Source organism: Chaetura pelagica, unplaced genomic scaffold (genome assembly GCF_000747805.2).
Source record: "Chaetura pelagica isolate M959 unplaced genomic scaffold, ChaPel_1.0 scaffold70, whole genome shotgun sequence".
NCBI classification, from domain to species: Eukaryota; Metazoa; Chordata; class Aves; order Apodiformes; family Apodidae; genus Chaetura; species Chaetura pelagica.
In genome coordinates this window covers 3,988,064-4,007,008 of record NW_009952265.1, presented here as the reverse complement: position 1 = coordinate 4,007,008, position 18,945 = coordinate 3,988,064, and the positions used below count along the sequence as shown (strand labels likewise).

Below are 18,945 nucleotides of genomic sequence, written 5' to 3'. Positions count from 1 at the left end.
ACAGTTGGCTTTCTTTGCTTCAGGCTCAATTTGTTGTCTCATCTCCAAATTTTCATCTGCCAGTATCACCAAGTTCTTCTCTGCAGGGCTGTGCTCAATTGCTTTATCCCCCAACCTGTAATGATATGAGGGATTCTCTTGGCCTCATTAAACTTCATGAAGTTTGTACAGGCCCACTCTTCAAGCCTGTCAAGGTCCCTCTGGATGGCATCCCTTCCCGCAAGTGGATCTAGTGTTTTATCCCAGCATTAAATCATAGTAAGGTTGGGAGGCTTTTTATTTTTTATATTTATGTTTTCAAACTATAGAGATCTCTATCTGTACTGAGACTCCTCCGTAATGGCTGCTTCATGCTACAGGCTCCTGAGCTGCTTATACTTATATGTATGCTTTACTTTTCCTGCTCTGAATTATGCACAGAGGTTACGTTCCAGTTTAACTGTTTCTAGAGCTGGAATTACAGAAGATAAAACAAAATAAGGCTCTGAAGATGGTATCATTTGAAGTGACTGGAAAGCAAAAATGAAACTCAAAGTTCTCACCTCACCCAACTTTAACATTTCAATTCTAATTGAGATTTAAGAAAATAAGATGTTTCTAATCTCTTGGCTACCTTTTTCTCAATAGTGCTAAGTATAGGAACCACCCTGTCACTAGAGCTGTCCATGGAGTACCTGGATTTTTGGAAACAAAACAACAAAATATCTTTTTGTTATAATGCACATAATTTAAATTTATAATGCGTATATTATGAACTATTTTTAGACTTCTGGAACTGGCTCAGTTTTTTCTTAAGACATGTAAATTCCATGCCTCTCCACTAGTTTTGTTACACCTTCCTAGACTGTGGTTTTTTTTTTATTGTCTTAAAAAATAAGTACACATACCCTTGTATCACAACTTATAAATAGCAACTCCAAGTTCAAATAAATGTATTTTACCTGCTGCCTTGTAATTGTATCCGTGTCCAATACAAAGGCTTCATGGGACGGCTAGGTTCAATGGCAGGTTTTCGAGGACCTTGGTTTGAAGATAAAGTGCTATTAAAAAATAACCCAGGCCCAGGAGGTGGAGGGGGTGGAGGTAACCCAGATCCAGGCAATGGAGGAGGCACAGGAGGTCCCAACCCTGGAAGAGGTGGTGGTGGTGGTGGTGGTGCTTGAAAATTCCTACAGCCTTCAGAAAGTGGAGGTGGCAGTGGTGCACCAGATCCAAACTGAGATGTCTGTGAAGTTGGACCCATTGGCAAAGGTGGTGGTGGAGGAACTAAACCTAGTAGTGAAGAATCAGGAAGGGGAGGAGGTGGTGGTGGTGGTGGTGGAGGAGGAGGCGGCAGCATTTGTTTTGGTTGACAAAATAAGATATTTTCTGAAGACTGTACATTATAATTGTCCTTATTTTCACTTTGGACAGAAATACTATGTGACAAAGAAGAAATATTAAGCTTTTTGGGTACTATTTGGTTATTTTTCACAGCTCTGTTTTCTTCTTCACTAGGCTTTATGAAAGTTTCTCTGTCAGTCTGTATACATACATTTCGGTATGTCTTTGGTGGGTTATCATCTTCAGTAGAAACACCAATATCCTTTGCTTTTTCATTTCTTCTATTTAATTTATTATCAAGTTCATTCTTCAAATGTGCAATGATATCCTCAAGCTGAGCTGTTGATACAGCGTGTTCTCCACGAATATGGAATACCCTGAGTTCAAACTGAGACTGCAGAACAACAAAAAGCCCCTTAGTGAAGATATTTTTTAAGTGTTTCTTTTGCAGTAATTAAAAATTGTCACATTCAGACTATGTTCTTACTTTAAACATAACAACAGAAATACCTCACTTTCATAGTTCTAAATAGTTTGTTCCAAGCTATTACAAAATTGGATAAATACTAATCTTCAAAGAAGTGAAAGTAGCGTGTATTTCAGCAAACACATTTTATGAGTAAGTATCCAGGACTTTAATTCAGCAAATTCCAACTTGCACCTATTCTTTAAGCAGACTTAGTGACTTTAAATTGTTGAATGCAATAATTAATAGTTTGTTATGGAGAAAAGGTATATTTTTCAAATGGTGTTGTACTTATTAACATTATTCTATTGACTATTTAATTGTATAAATATGCCACATACATAGTTAACATGTTAGGAAGTAAAAAGATATATTAAACACAACAAAAGCTGAAACTCCTCCCAGAGAAAACATTAAATACATAAATTAAAACACTTTATCAATAAATTGAAAGCATTATCATAAATTATATTCAGAGGTAAAAATAAATCCTCCTTTATAGTTATATTTACTATTGGATCAAAGCTGAATTTCTACCAGATATATCTACAATTCAGGAAAATAAATCTTAGAATCAATAACAACAATCTTTCAAGAGTATAAGTAAAGAAAAAAACTCAAAACATTTTCTAACCATATATCATAAAAATTCAAAACATTTGACACAGAAATATCTCCTTTAAATAATCCCATGCAATACTGCTATTCCAGATGATTAAATCCCTACAAGCTATTTTCTCTGTTTTGATACTTTCAGGCAGCTGACTGGTGTTACCTTGTCTCTTTGCAAGGCAACGACTCCTGAAAGAGCATATTCCTTGGTTCTTTCAGGATCTCTGCACAAAGGGAAGCCAACATTTCAACAGAAGCAGCTAATGATCTGTGATTTTCCCAAGCACCACAATTTGCACTTTAAATATTACCACACAGTGCTGGTCAGAAGAGGCAACATAACACTCCCTGCTTATCTTTCTAACGTGTATTAGGTCAGAGTTAATAGTGTACAGGATCAACTAATATGCATCCAAATAATGCAGGTGTAATGCTCAGCATGGCAAATGTGGTTGTGTAATATATTGTAATTTTATATCAAACAAACTAGCTTGAATAGATATGCAAACAATATACACTATTTCTTACAGCAGTATGATCAGCTCGTGTTCTAATCAATTTGCTAAGAAAGTAAACAATCTGAAAATATTGCATACAGAATTCTCCTTTTCTTGACTGGTAACTGTAAAGTTGGGAAAACAAGTTTAAAGTCTTGCAAAGGTAATCAGACAGAGATTTGTACTGGAAAAACCCAATTTCTATTAGTTTATGGAAGAACTAAGAATTTATGGAAGAACTAAGACTATTCAGAACAAATTCAATGTTTTTCGCTCAGCTTTTTTTTTATTATTTTCTTATTGCTATTCTACAAAGTTTGTTATGACTCAGCTTAATTATTATTAAATCAATAAAAATTACTTTTATACCACATGCTGTCACCATAATCCTGAAATATTAAAAATATAATGTGAACAGATACATTTTATTAAATAGAAATTTGTGTTAGAGTGGCACTTATGTACACCGTTTCCAGTTAAAATACTGTTTTCATCTAAATAGGAACCAGAGGTCTTTAACTATAGTATACATACGTCTATCAAAGCTTTTATTTCCAGGTGTCTGTCAACACTCCTTTAAAATTTTTATGATGGCTACATAACAATACCTGTGGCTGCTGGGAAGAACAAATTTTTAGCTAAATTCAAATCTAGAGGGATTTGAACAGATACGGTTCAGATTATTCAGCTGGAGAGATACAGTTCAAATTACTCAGCATCTTGTTACTGAATTATGTCAGAAATAACTATGATCATACTGACAATATAGCAAATCTGTTTTCATGGCATGTCATGCACTAGACTCCTGCAGTCTTTCGAAATAGCTGTTAGGATGAAGAATGACCAAAGGCTATCATCAGGATATAATAGTTTGGTTACAGCTATTTCAAATAGACTGAAATGGAAAAAAAAAATGTCAGCAGTTTTTCAGCAGGAAACAAGACGTTTGAGAGAGGGAAGGTGTGGGAAGAAGGCCAAATGGACAACAGATATGGGAAAAACGTTGAAAATAAAGCATAGAAAGCCCCTCTATGTGACGTTAACAAACATGAATTATTCCTGAAGAAAGGTAGAGGATTTGGAAGCCTATCAGTGTAAAATATCCCTATAAATTTCTGTATAATTTTTTTCATTTTGAAAATGCATTTGACACTCCTCTGACTTGTTTAGAAGCTTGGTTGTTTGCATCTTAACAACACTCACCTAAGAAATGGGGATTGTACATGTACAATAAGCAACACCCACACGCAGCAAACACATTTTTCTACTCCCCTGACCACCTCACATAGTTGCAGCATTAATCCACTCTTTCAGAGAGTAGATCAAATTAAGCCCTCAGGCCCTGGTATGTAGAAGATGTCTGGCTTCTCATTGTGTCAATGACTCTTGCCAGCCTGTCACTGACATCATCTAGTTTTTGTTACATAATCCTGCCTCTCCTGTACACACACACACACATAAAATTGATACTTACAGCTGCCTAAACTTCCGTAACAGTTAAAAATTCCTCCTTAAAACTGGTAGGTTTCAACAAAACCTGATTACTATTTCCTCTTCATATTGCCCTTTCAAAAGAAAATGAGCATACAAAAAAATGTACTGTAAAAGCCTTCATGTGCTGAAATCAGAATTCAATAATAAATTTTAGTATCTTAAGCTTAATCCACACAGCAATATGCTACTGAAAAAAACTGCCCGACTTTGGTCCTGAATTCAATGTCCATACTAAACATGCAAACAATGCTATGCTAGTATGCTGAAGAACACTGTTAGAATTCAGAAAGCATAATAATTTAATCAGACAAGGAAGCAGTCTGAAAACACACGCTGTGAATCCAGAGAACTGCAGTGTACACACCCAGTGAAAAGACTGATCAGTAGTATGGCAGTTCAAGGGGAAAAGGATTGGCAAGAGAGACAGCTTGTCACAAACTGATAATGAGTTAGTAACTCTGTATTAGAATATACAAATGGAAATGCAAAAAAGTAATCTTTGTGCTCTATTCAGCTACTAAAAGCTGTGTTTCTATTAACTTTCAGAAAAATGCTGTCTCTGCATTCACGATCACTGCTACTGAAATCTGGAGCAGCTCATTCAATATTAACTTTCTAGGTTCAATTTATATTGCCTTTGGTCCCCACCTCACCCTTACTGGATAACACCCCCCTACTTCCTTAGTTTCCTTCTGTTTCTATTGCTGAAGAATACTTTCACTGCACCTTTAAATTGGCTTTGCAAGATATAATTTACCTTGAGTGTTGGAAACTGGTGATGTACCTCTTTTTTCATTCTTTCATAGGCTCTCTGCTTCAATTTTGATGAGGTTGAATAAATAGGCATTTTGGTCTATCCCTCTCCTTGATAAGCCTTATTTTGCTTCCACATCTGCCATTGCTTCCAATAGATTTCAGAGTTTTTGCACCTCTGATTCTGACTAAATAAAGGTCCACACCTATTTGCTACTCCAACCTCACCAGTACAGCTGTACTCAGAAATTAGTTTATCTGATTTCTCGCAGTTTGTCTGGAATAGTAAAATTACCTTAACTGAGCAAATGATGCCAGCTGACTCTCAGTTCCCTTAATCACAGACATACACATATAAGCTGAGAATACTTGTACTATCCTCTCCCTAAAAATATACTACTGTTAATGGGTAAAAGCCACCCCTACAAAAAAACCCCAAAACTACTCCTCTTACTTAAATACATGACATTGCCAGGATACAAAGATGATTATGCAAATATCTAAAATACTGGCACACTGTAACCTGCAAGATAAAGAGTTTTGGAATGGCTTTCCGATGTCTTGTCTTTTCCTCTTACACCCATCCCTCTGCAACAAGACTTCAGTGACTTCCTTTTCATACCTGCAAACTGACTTGACACAACACACAGAAAAAAGGCAAGATATATTTTCTGAAATAATGCTGGCAGCTCAGCCTTGGTCCCGTGAGACTCAGGAACATGTACAGCGTATGATCAAAGAAAAAGCCCCAAAACTGCATCAGTGTACTGTACTTCCATTAACCATTGCAGTCACAGATTATAAAGCATGTAACGAATCACAAAAGAAAAAGACTAAATCCTATCACTGAGAATGTAACTTACAGGCCATCTGAATGTCTTTGAAATGATAGTATGGCTTGCCACAGAAAATCTCATTAATGTGACAGCTCTTCTGTGTGCTCTGATCAGGCATCAGAAAGATTACAATCAAAGTAGTCAATGATAATCTATATAGTATATTAAATGCAATAAACTCAAGTATGTTTGTTGTCTTACTGCTTTGCATAATGTGATTTTATATGGGCGAAGATTTTCTAGCCACAACATGGGATTGGTGTATACGAAAAGTTTTAGAAAAATTTTTATGTGTGAATATGAGGAAACCATAAATCCCTATAGCAATCTACATTCAAAATCAGTTGCTGGCTTGTTATTAGTCAAGACTATTTGCACCATAATTGTTTAAAAAAATCCTGAGAAGTGGTACAGTAAGATATTAAAAAAAAAAAAAAAAAAAGTTTTCTAGAACAGTGTTTAGAGCAAGCAATATGCAGAACTTTTGGGTTTGAAACTTGCAGCTTAATGCTTCACTCTTAATGCATAATAGCTTTTCACTAGAGTTTACAGTGCAATTCTACTCTGAAAAGTGACTGTGTAAAAATGGCACGTCTTTAATGAACAAAGCTGTTTCATGTATATCACAGACAGACCTCTTCTTTAACTGAGAAGCACACATTTTTACTAGCTTTTACTCTAATTAGCCTGGAAAAACAACACAGTAGAGAGAAAGTGAGTTTGATTTTATTCTCTTCTCTAACTAAACACTGATTTTTACATCTAGTTATTTACTTCTGCCAAGCCATGAAAACAAAGAAAATAGGAACAAAGACATGAAGCACTGGTGGGGGCACAGGTAGGTAAAAAGAGAGAGGGTAAAAACAAAAACAAACAAAAAAGAAAAAAAAACCCACATGAATTACTGAGTTGCCTATGAAAAATATTTTTATAGACTTTACAGTTTTTTTTTGTTATTAGTAGTTTGCCCATCAAAGTGCTGTGCACAGAAAAGAGAGAAAAACCACATTTTTCACAGACAGCCTCTGACATTTTCTTTTTGTTCATTTTAAGTAATTTCATCTTCAGTTTTTGGAAGAGCTCACACTTTTTATTCTTGTATTGTGTTGACAAAGAATGAAAAGTCCTTCTTTGTTAAATCCCTGTCCTTGAAAAAACATACATTTGTTTTAAATTTTAACAACAATCAGAGATTTAGGAAAGGATTTCTCAATGAAAAGAAATTAAATGTGCCAATTTACATAAAAATCAAAATTCCTCTCAAACAAATACCTCAACAAATATAATTTGTTACATATGGTATAACACCATTTTCAAGGGTACACAGTAAGGATTATTCTTACACCTCACAGTAAAAAAGTAAGCTAAATGATTGACCATGCCAAAGCATTCCCAGAACTCTGAATACTTGTATAGGCTATGTATACAGAGCCCAATTATCTTTCTAATTTAAAAATAGTAAATATATAGTTTTATAGAGGAAATATAGCAAAAGTAGTAGAAAGGAAATTTGACCATATCAGGAATACAGAACATTGGGCATTTAATGCATTTTAAAAATATTTACTTATTTAACAATTATTGGCACTTGGGTAGTTGAGAAAGAAATAAAGCCTTATAGCCAGTAATTTTGGAGCAAAAAATTATTGGTACAGCACATCATTAAAATGTCCAGTTACACTGTGACATACCAAATTTTAAAATAATAAAATATCATGTGCATGATTACATATGTATAGGAATACAGATGCCTTAAAATTGACATGACATTTTAAGCACTAATTCACTTCAAGGTTGATAATTTAAATATTTACTGTGAAAATATGTATCGTGTTTGATGTTACAAAACACAACTTCTGATCTAATAACAGCTGCAATTATTTGCAAAGACTGATTTGTGATTCTCTGAACAATTACAATTTTTATATATATATAACATTATATATACACACACACACACACACACATAACCTTATTCTCAAGTCACTACACTGAAGTAAAACCAATAAATAGACAACAAGCATGTAGCAATTTGATTACACATTAAAAAAGAAGGTATTATTCTTCCAACAACTAAGTGGCATAATTATTTACCACTGTAATTAAATTGCATTTTGACATGCCAAATATCATTAAAAATCCAAAACTCAAAGCAGATCTTTAATAGCTTAACATTTAAAATAGCATAGTAAAAATATTTCTGAAAAGAAAACCTAGGTGATCAAGTTGTATATCCTATATTAAGAATTTTAATAATTAGGTATTTGAGTGTATCAGTTACACATTTAGAATGGCTCAGAATGCATCTTTCATAATAACTTTCTTTCTTACTTAATATTTTATATTCACACATAACAGATGGAGTGCTGTATTTAAACCATGATATTCATACAATAAGAGAAGTTGCTAAAAAATGTATGTTTCTGTGAGCTCAAGGACTTTATTTTTGTAAATGCAAAGTGTAACAGAAGACAGAAATCTTGATGCAGTTATAATTTCCAGCCTCTGCAAGACCTGTATTTATACTATCTGAATGTCTGACTAATGTAAAAAAGGACTGTATGTATAACTGCACAAGTTGTATGAATTACCTACCAGAAAGAACAAAGTCATGCCATCAACCTGGAATTTTGAATTCTCTAATTAATTTCTCTTTGATATGCCACCAACCCAGATGGCTACAGAATAAAATAAAACCTTGTATTTCAAGACTAGTATAAAGGGAAGAAGATGGTGGAGAAGTTTTACTGCTTCTTCCTTCTATCACCTTTTTGATTGTACTAAAATAATTGTTATTATACACTTAATTTCATTTTTTCCTGTCTGGAAGAAACACCATCTAATAAGGATCAACTTCAAAAAAACAAACAGATAAATGAACAACTGAATGAATGCATGTGAAAGTAACACACTCAATACAAGTAGGTATTTAAAGGCAACCTAAGGAATAAAACAAGTTTGAGAAATGCACTATGTTTTATATTCTGCCTGCTGTTATTTCTATTTTCCTAATTTTAGAAGAACTTCAAACCCAGCAAAATTAACTTCTCAGAATACAGAAAACTATTGAGAAACTGAATGTATTAGCATAATAATATCTACTTTCTCTACTGCAAAAAAAGCATTCAAATCAAGCATGGCACTTTTATAGTGAGCAATTAAACTACCCTAGTCCGTTTTCTTCTGTGTTAACATGTTTCTAATATTATTCCAATTCATTGTTTCAGTTAAAATTATTCTTGATGCAGCCAGTAACGTGCCACTTCAGAATTGGTTTACATTTATAACATCTTGAAGACTTATTTTCTATAGACTCAGTTCTACATAAAAAAATTGAGAAACGTTAACATCTCCAGCTACTCTTCTCTGTCTGTACAGTATGCCAGTTGTATTATCCCTTTGCTTTGGTCCCTAGCAATGATGGTTTTCATTCCATCTTTCCTACTTCATCGTATATGCACATTCAACTGTATATTGCATGGATAGAAAATATGTCACTGAAATTACTATATTCACTATAGGCTTGTTGTCACTCTTCACTTTCATTATATTAATCTAAAATTGTTCTTCTCCTAAATTAGATCCCATTCTTTAGCAATTTGATTCTTTATATATGCCTTCTGCCTTCTCTTCCTATTCTTCATCATTTTCCAGGACCCAGAATCAATAATAGCCAGGCTACCATGCTTCCAGTTTCAAAGCCTGTGTATTTACCTCCAGAGAGAAGTCCTGTCAAAAGATTTGCAAGTTTTTGGCCAGAGCATTTTTACACATCAAGTCTATTTGCTCTGTAAAGGCAATAATTAAGAAATAGCTAGTTTTTTGTTTGTTTGTTTGTTTTTCAAATATATGTACCATAAGTTTAAAAAAAAATAAAAAAAAATTCCACAAGTGGAACTTATTTAATAAGTCTGTTGACAATGAAATATAGTGGGAGTGGGAATTGAATCAGCCCATTTTTTTTCATTCCAGTGCTACACATTCAATGACCACCTAAGTATAAAGGTAACAAACACACCTCCATTTCTATCACTATAGGAAGAGAATGAATAGCCATGCAAAGGAAATCTATGACACATGGACTTAGTAACTGTTTTCTGGCCAGGACCACATATTTCAAGTGAGTATTTTGTACAAGATACAAATCTCCCCTTGCATTATGGACTGCAACAGTTCTATAAGTCTTCTATGCTTTAGCTGTTCATGGATCTCAGACTCTTTATTAATGTTCTGTCCTCTTTTCCATGCTCCTCACAGAGTGATTTCCAGGTTGCCTGAAAGTTTGTTTTCCTCATCCTGATTGCCATGTGTCTGTTCTGTAAATGTTTCTGTAAAATTACATTCACCTTGGCTTTATTTCCTGCACATAAACATATCCCCTCAGTCCTTTCCCTGTTAGTAACTACCATCCAATCATTTTAGATTATACAAATTAACTCACTTGGAGAATTCTGTTATACAACACATAGCTCACAACTGCTCATCTCTAGTCCTTGCGTTTCTACAGCTGTCCAATTTACATGTAACTTTACCTAGATGAACCCTCTTACTAAGAGTAAATCCCTCCCCCCTCTTCATAAATTCATTCAAACACCCATACAGAACCCTTGATGCACCCTTAAAATTTCTTGGTGATGTCTCGAAATCCCACAAATGTTATGAATTCAAATCTATGGAAAATATCTCTAATAATGTTCATCGTACTCTATAGCATACTCCATATTTATGGATCCTATCAAGTTAACTTTAGTACCTGCTAAGTGATGTACTTTCCTGTCACATCTCTGTGCCCACAGAGAAATCTGACTGGAATCTAAATCATCTTTGAATCTGGTATATATATCAAGAAGAAAATTGTTAATGTCTTAGAATGACTAACTTCATGTCATAGGCACATTTGCTAATCAATGTCATACCCTGAAATAAATGATAGCTCCTCTAAAATGCTAGAGGAAGTATTACGTAACAAAGCCAACTGTTAACAACAGGTGCTTAAGGGGTAAATTTCAGGTTACTAACAAATAAATATTAACAGTAAATAATTTAGCATTTTATGTAGACTTTATATGTTTGGTTGGCAACTTCTGTTAATTTGTCTCACTCAGGTAGGAGTGAGAAGGGAATGCTACACCCATACCAGGATTTTGCAAGTAAGTAGCGTACAGCAACTGTAAGAAGCCATGTAACACTCCATATGTGTCATGTCATGCAAAAAGGGAGCGATCCTTGCAGCATGTGACTGTGTGTTGATTCTTCCTAGTTTATGCTAGGAAAAATAAATCCTACTCAGTTTGTAAAAAAGGGGTAGCCAGTTAAACTGAACCTACCTTGAATTTAAAGGAAAATTTCACTGATACTTTCACAGTCAATTTCATTGATAAAATCTCTCTATATTGTTAAACTCTGTAAAATGTTTAAATTTTGCAAATGGAATGAAGCAGTTCAGCATGCAGAACATCAATAAATGTAAATGATATATTGCATTCAACTTATCTGAGGTCAAGCCAGTTAAAGAGTGAAACCACATCATACGCAAAAAATTCATTTAAAACTTTGTTGAACTAGGACCACAAACAATGAACATGCAGAATACAAACCTGAAAACAACACCCTTTCTCATCACAAACATTGTCGTTACTTCCCTATCATTTCTCTCCTGCAGCTGTTAACTTCATCTTAGAACAGCCTAGACTACTATGTCTGTATAGATACAAAAATACTAACACATATGCTTTGTGATGTTCAAAAGATTAGAACCCAGGACAAAAAAAAAAATACTGCTATTAAAATGTTTTAAAATAAAATACACAAAAATATAGACCAGTATTTAAAATTCTATTTTAGTTTATCCCTTGTTTTGATGACAATTTACTTTAAAGAAGTTCAAGTGTTTCTCATTTGCCAGGGAAATTATATGAATCATTACTTATACAGATACACATAATGACTTGGCATGTAGAATGCAAAAACAATGCAAAAAATGGCTGAAAATAAGTTGAAGTTTCAGTGACAAAAACTACAGAGGCAGTATGGATCCAATAAGAAACCTGATTGTAGTAGAGAGCAAGTTGTCTGATCTTGGGAGAATGTTTTTGGACACCTAACAGCTTTTTTATTACTGTGGCTGATTAAAATGAAAAGCCTTACTACTAAAATGTTCTTTTTGATGAGTTTTTTTGCCATGAACTATAGACCTTGCAGTCCAGTGGGATACAAATCCTTTGATCCTCTGCAGTCACATAAATTCAAAGTCGTAAAACAACATTGAATTTGATTTTATTAGTGTGGCTGATGTTGCCAGAATTGTAACGCAACCCTATTTTTCTTTTATTTTTCTTCCTTTTCTTTTTAGAAGGGGGTGGAAAGGAAAGGAGAGTTTACTGTCAACAGTTTTTCCTAGTATAAGGAGCTAATTTCTTTGGCAAAGACTTAAGCCATTGTAACAAAGCTTTGTAACTATGTAGGAAAGTAATGATATGTATCATATTCTGCTAAGTTGCAACTAATTATTTGGTCAAAGCAAAATGAGGTGTAAGTGCAGCACATGGAAAACAGTAAGCAAAGATAAAGTGATATAGCTACAGAAGGACAGTGGGCAACAATGAACATTACTGTTCAATAAGAAATGTTCAGCAAATAGTTCTATGAGTTTGCCATGAAAATAAAGTTACTGCACTTGGAGAAAGTGAAGATTTTCACTTTGTACTATAATAATTTTTTTAAAAAAAATTTTAATACCTACACTGAGGAGATGACTAGCCTCTACATCAATATAGAGAGAGTTCACACATGCAGTGACAATAACAAAAAGATTTTGAGGTATATCAAGCTATTCACTTCCTAGACATGGAGAGAAATTAATTTTGGGGGGCATTTTTGACAGCAGATACCAAAATAATGACAGAGATTTAATTTTACCTTAAGTAATGTAAACCACCTAAGAGTAATTCTGTGATTACAACATCCCTCGAGCTATGGAGAGGGACCACAAAAAACCAAAAAGATTGGTTGGTGAAACAATCCTTCCTTCGATGTAAAATATATTACACTATGAAAAACACTACCTCGTTCTCTATAGCAAAGGAAATTAAGGGAGAAGTTAATTTTAAATGCAGCTTCATATTCAGAACACAAGTTTTCATTAAGTTACACACTTTCTATGGAAGGACAAAAAATTAATCTATTCCTTTCCTCACAATTTCATTACAGAAAAGCTTTTTCACATTTAATACTTGCCTCAATTACAATTTATTTTATACTTTTATATTTTATATAATTTTATACTTTGTCTTGACAAGAATATTTGCAGGCTGAATTTTCTCTGCAATCATTGCAATTGAGTTTAACTATGAAGCTCTCAATTCTGTAAATACTACCTTAAACTTCAGTGGTAAAAACAGAAGACAGTCTTTAAATATTCACCAATCCGGTAAACTTTGGAAGAAAATTCAACACTATCTTTATAAGTACTCTTCCTTTTAACACTGTAGAGAAGTTTATGCTGCACTTAGAAGATGAAAATACCAGTACACTTATCTAAGATATAGCTTATAAATTCCAGAGACTCTTCCTGGATAAACAGAAGTCTAACACCAATTATGGAAATGATTCCATAATTCTGTAAAAGACATACACCCACTCTAAATTAATCACAGAATCATAGAATCCTAGGGGTTGCAAGGGACCTCGAAAGATCATCTAGTCCAACCCCCCTGCCAGAGCAGGGTCACCTAGAGTACATCACACAGGAACGCATCCAGGTGGGTTTTGAATGTCTCCAGTGAAGGAGACTCCACAACTTCCCTAGGCAGCCTGTTCCAGTGTTCTGTCACTCTCACAGTAAAAAATTTTTTTCGGAAATTCACCTTGAACCTCCTATGCTCCAATTTGCACCCATAAGTTAATGTACACCACATGCTAATTATGCACCATTACAATATTCTAGATGTTCCTATTATGGAAGCTGAAGAAAATACTGCATACACAAAAAATGTGTAAAAAAAAAAAAAAAAAAAAAAAAGATATAGTAAGAATAAATTATGTCATGCTGAGATCAGGTTAATTTTTTAACATCTGGCAAAAGCAGATGGATTCTCAGCACAGTGAAATCCATTCAGTCAGCACCTTGATAAGTACCATGTCTCTTAAACTGTCTCAGATGCCTTCCTAGAGATCCTGTGCTTTCCAGTTGCTCTGAAGACTGCCTAGGCAGCAGGTCAAGACAGTTGAAAATTATTGTCTGCCATTCACTGCAAGGCTTTGGTAATTTGCAAGTGTGAATGATGTACGTTGTCAGTTTCTTACTGTGTGGCCCATTTGTCCAGCAATTTCATAGAATCCTAGAATCATAGAACCATTCAGGTTGGAAAAGACCCTTGGGATCACAAAGTCCATCATTCCCACGCTACAAATTCTCCCCTAATTTGACTTTTTACTTAGTAGTTTGAGTGAATTTGTTGCTGAACATCAATATCCTGGGGTGGATGTCCTCAAAAAGTAACTTTTGTTGGGATTCTTATTATGGAAGGAAAAAAAAAAACAACAAACAAAAAAAATGGAAAAAAAAAAAAAAAAAAAAAAAAAAAAAAAAAAAAAAAAAGTAACCTTGGTCAACTACTCAAAAGAGAAAATTACAAGTGTGGTTGCCAGAGCACCCTTAATTTTCTCCCTCTTCATCCATGTTTCCATGTAATGCAGCTACCCAGAAACTTTTGCTTTGAAAGAACTAGCATGCCATACAGCAAACATGATGGAAGTTATTCAAGACAATAATTTAAAACTGTATTATGAAAAAGCAGCAAGCTTAAAGACTTCTGCATTATGTGTGCTGAAGTTGAAAGGTATAATTTGACCAAAACATGGAGCCTCAGGAAGAGACACAACTGAATCAGAGTGAAGGCATGAAAATGCTTAACAGGAAGAGCAGATTTGCTCAAGCTGCAAACTCCTGCAAGATGAGTCACAAGTCATATTAGTCAGTGTTTCTCAAGTACTAAGCAATGATGCACCTTATTTTCTAAGCAACTACCTTGAGATTCAGCAAACAGCTGCAAGGTAAGTTAAAAATGATCTGTGATACAGACATACATGAAAACATTATCTTCCCAATACATTTGTTATACCTTAAGTCTCTGTGCATAAAATATGAAAAATAGTAATACATGCCTATCTGAATACATATTGTAAAATCCAATTTGTACATCCTGACAAATAAAACTAAATGTATTCAGATCATGTTTTGATTAATAAGCACAGGATGGCACTACTCACTGACCAATAAAAAACAAATCAAATACAGAACAGACTGCGTTCATTCGAGGACATATATTCTGGGGGAAACTGTCCCTATATAAGTAAAATTTGTATTGTGATGCCCAGGTCCAAGTCTCTGCAACCTAACTATAGTTTTCTGTCTTAACTTCCAGACTACTTCTTTCCCCTTCCACCTTGCCACTCTTGTCTCAGTATCTTCTAGTCACCATTTTCTACCTAAAGCTCCACCTCCCTCATCTCCATACATCTTCCCAGCTCTTCTTTAAACTCCACTGGCTTTTACACATTGCCTCACCATCAGAAAGGGGGCCAGGAGACAGGATCCTAGCTTTCAAAGCACCCTTGGAAGGGTGGTCCCCACTTAAAGAGTAACTTGTGGCACCCAACAATCAGTGGAACTTAGTTTTGCCCCAGTGTTACTTTATGACAGTTTTGGTGGCTTTGGAATCTTTGGTAGCTACGTGGAACTGGCACATTAAAAATGTGGCCAGCATCAGAAGATGCAATAGGTACAATGAGCACTACATATGCAAAGTCAGAAGCTGCTAAAATCTGAAGTCTATACTGAATATGAGAAAAAACAGTTTTGTTTAAAAAGTTTTAAATTCCAATCTCAGATAGAATTTCCCTCTATTAGCAAAATGCTCATTCTTGCCAAATTTGTCCCTGTTCTAAAATCAGGAATATTAGAGCCAAAATTTTTAATCTGCAGAAAAGGATGTATTTCATCCAGAGAAATGGTTTACAATTAATAGATTCAAACGAACACATGATTCAGTAAATTTCGAAAAGTAGGTAATTTTTGCAAAGAGGCATGGGGTGCATCCTTCCAAATAAAAAAGGTAAGATAACAATATCACTTACATTTTAGTGGCTTTTATACTCTCATGACCACATTTCACTTAAATTCTCTTGTAGACAACTGTTGCCTATGTTTCAGAGGTAAATGCCACCAAGTATGTGTTCTACTTTATTCTCCTGAGTGCTTAACATACTTAAGCTGATTAGATAAATTAACTTTCACAAACTATGATAAAAGCAGGGGTTTATAATTAATTTTTTAGAAGTGTCAATTTAGCCCTAATTAAGCAGAGCATTTCATCATGTGTCTACATTTGAGCAGGAGTTTAGTCTTGCCAAAATTTTAAGTCTCTAAATTATCTTGATGATCTCTATGCTCATTTGAACTACAAAATATCATGTCTGTGTCCATGTGCTAAAACAGAGTTAAAGAAGTTTTCATGGTATTCAATATATGGAATATGGTCATGGTAACTTCTTAAATAAACAGGGGAATCCTTGGATCAACATGTGGAATTAACAGCATTCTGCAGCCAACATAAAGTCTAAACAATCCAAGTTCTTACAGCAATATAAAACTTGGAAAATAGCAGTGAAAAAAACCCAAAACAACAAAAGAAAAATCTTCCTGGATATTCAAGCTATCTAATAAGAAAAGCATCACAATGTAAACATATAACTGAAGGAAAATATGGATGATAAGCACCCACTGTATCAAAAATTAAAGAAGAAGGAGAATTTTTCTTAATGTAAGAATTAGTGCACAGTGATATGCTTAAAACTTCATCAAGAATTAGATTATAGAGTATGACTTGAATATAGGCATTATAATGTGCAAGTTTTTAAAGCATAATTAAGCACTGAACTGGGGGAATATAACATGAAGAATCATTCCAAACTTCCTCTCTGCCTGAAGATGCAATTGCCAACAGCTGGTTCCAAAGAGAATCAAGTGCTTCTTGCTAGATCTTTGTGCACTTGCACGCACCCTGTAGAAAATTGCCTGGTCTGCTACTCTACATTCTGTGGCACTGGCTGTGCAAATTTTTCATTACAGGCTGATTTTTCTCCTGCTGGGATTTTTCTATTTCACAAAATATATACTTGTTCCCATTGTGCCTTAAATGCACTGAAAATGATATTTTAATACAACTTCAAAGGATTTAACTCTCTTCTTTCTCATATATTTAACACTTTTCTCAATCTTTATATTTTCACTGTCTTGCACTGCACAGAGGCTCCACACTGAGCAGGAAGAATTTCTTGATGAGGACAAAGTAGCCCAGAAGAAGATTCATAAAGACACGTAGTACACATGCTGTGGTGAAACCATACACTTAGTAGCTAAGTACAGAAGTCTGAAACATTTCAAGTTAAGCAAGAGCAGTATCAATAATTAACCACAAGCTGGGAGACCTTCATCAGTAACACCACATGGAAATGCTGCAAAGCCTGAACAGCTCATTAGGAAGGACTGACTAATAAAGCCTTGCTGACCTTGGCTGCTCCTTTGAGCTGCAACTCCACCAGACAGAAGCATACATGACACAGATTTTCTTCTATTTGTGCATGCTGGGACAAGAAAATACAGCAAAGAACACAAAAAGCAGCTAGCCACCTTACAGATGCATTTCATCGTGGAAAGGTTAAAAATTGCAATCTCAGCATCCTGAAGCTAAATTTTATTGCCAAATTCAGCTTATTATCGACTTCTTAGATGTTGTTTTGTTAAGTACTGTGGCATATCAAAGCTTTCAATGCTATTTATCAGTGGCCCCCATATTTTAATAGCAGATTTAAAAACATTGTAGCTTTTGACAAGTAGTGAAATCACTATCCTATGCAAGAGTTCACATATGTACATACAAAAGTGAGGGGAAATTAAAAAAAAAAGTTTTCAGAAAGGAGTAAGGTCAGAATTTTTTCAACTGAATCTGTTCCAAAAAATTCCATTTTACTGTAATAGACTGGCTACAAAGAACAAGATTTATACAAATTCAAATATTTTTTAAAGTTCTGATTTCATCTTAAAGCATCTGATTTCTGTTCTTTCTGAATCTAAAGTGAAATTTCACTTCTACATATAAGTAAAAGATGTTTAAAAATGTAAAAATAAAAGTGCAATTACCCACTTACATGAAAGAGGGTTTTTTGATATGCATTCTGGCTTACAACAGCATTCAACACCATTCAGCATTGCCTCACACAGTTGAATTACAAATTTCTAAATGTAGCAGGGAAAGTGAGAAAACAAAGGGCTAGGGAAGGACTCGTGAAGCACAAGAGATCTAAATTCTGATCTGTAAAAGAATGAGAATGTCGTCACATAGATGAATTATTATTACTTCACTGAGTAATTGAAAAATTTTTTTTATGTCTTTGTGATCCCTGAACAATACAAAAATGAGTAATTTTGAAATTATTAGCCATTTTTGACTGCTGCTATCATTTTCCCTTTCACATTCCTCTTTCTTCCACATTTTTCAACCTTTTTCTATGGCACTTTGAGGCAGAGGTCTTTAATCTCAATTTATGATACATAGTAGTTTTCAAAGTTAAGCAAGCTCTTCTATGAAAAGGAAATTACTTTCTACTCACCTCTTCATTTTGGCTCTTGAAACCTTTGCAAAAATAAAAAAACAAATCCTAAGGAGACCACAAAGGTCATTATGAACACCCCATGACACATTCTTCTCTAAATTGAGGCCTGCCTGATCTTTCATAATGTTATGGGCAGTTATATACCAACTCCATTACTGTTCCCTACTTACGTTTCAATAACATGTTCATAATAACTGCATTAGATGCAACTACAAGTATTTATTTCTAAAATTTATGAAGCGATAATTTGACAGATGTAGAAATATTTTATTACAATATTTATTGTATA

General features: G+C 34.3%; 1 protein-coding gene across 1 annotated transcript in view; it reads right to left on the bottom strand.

Annotated features, from left to right (window-relative positions):
- Positions 1-18,945, bottom strand: part of FMN1 (formin 1) — a 119,893-nt gene that overhangs the window by 75,745 nt on the left and 25,203 nt on the right. Inside the window, exon 4 of the mRNA XM_010007743.1 lies at positions 942-1,717. Coding sequence (XP_010006045.1) covers positions 942-1,717 — 776 coding nt within the window. The remainder of the gene's footprint in view (positions 1-941; positions 1,718-18,945) is intronic.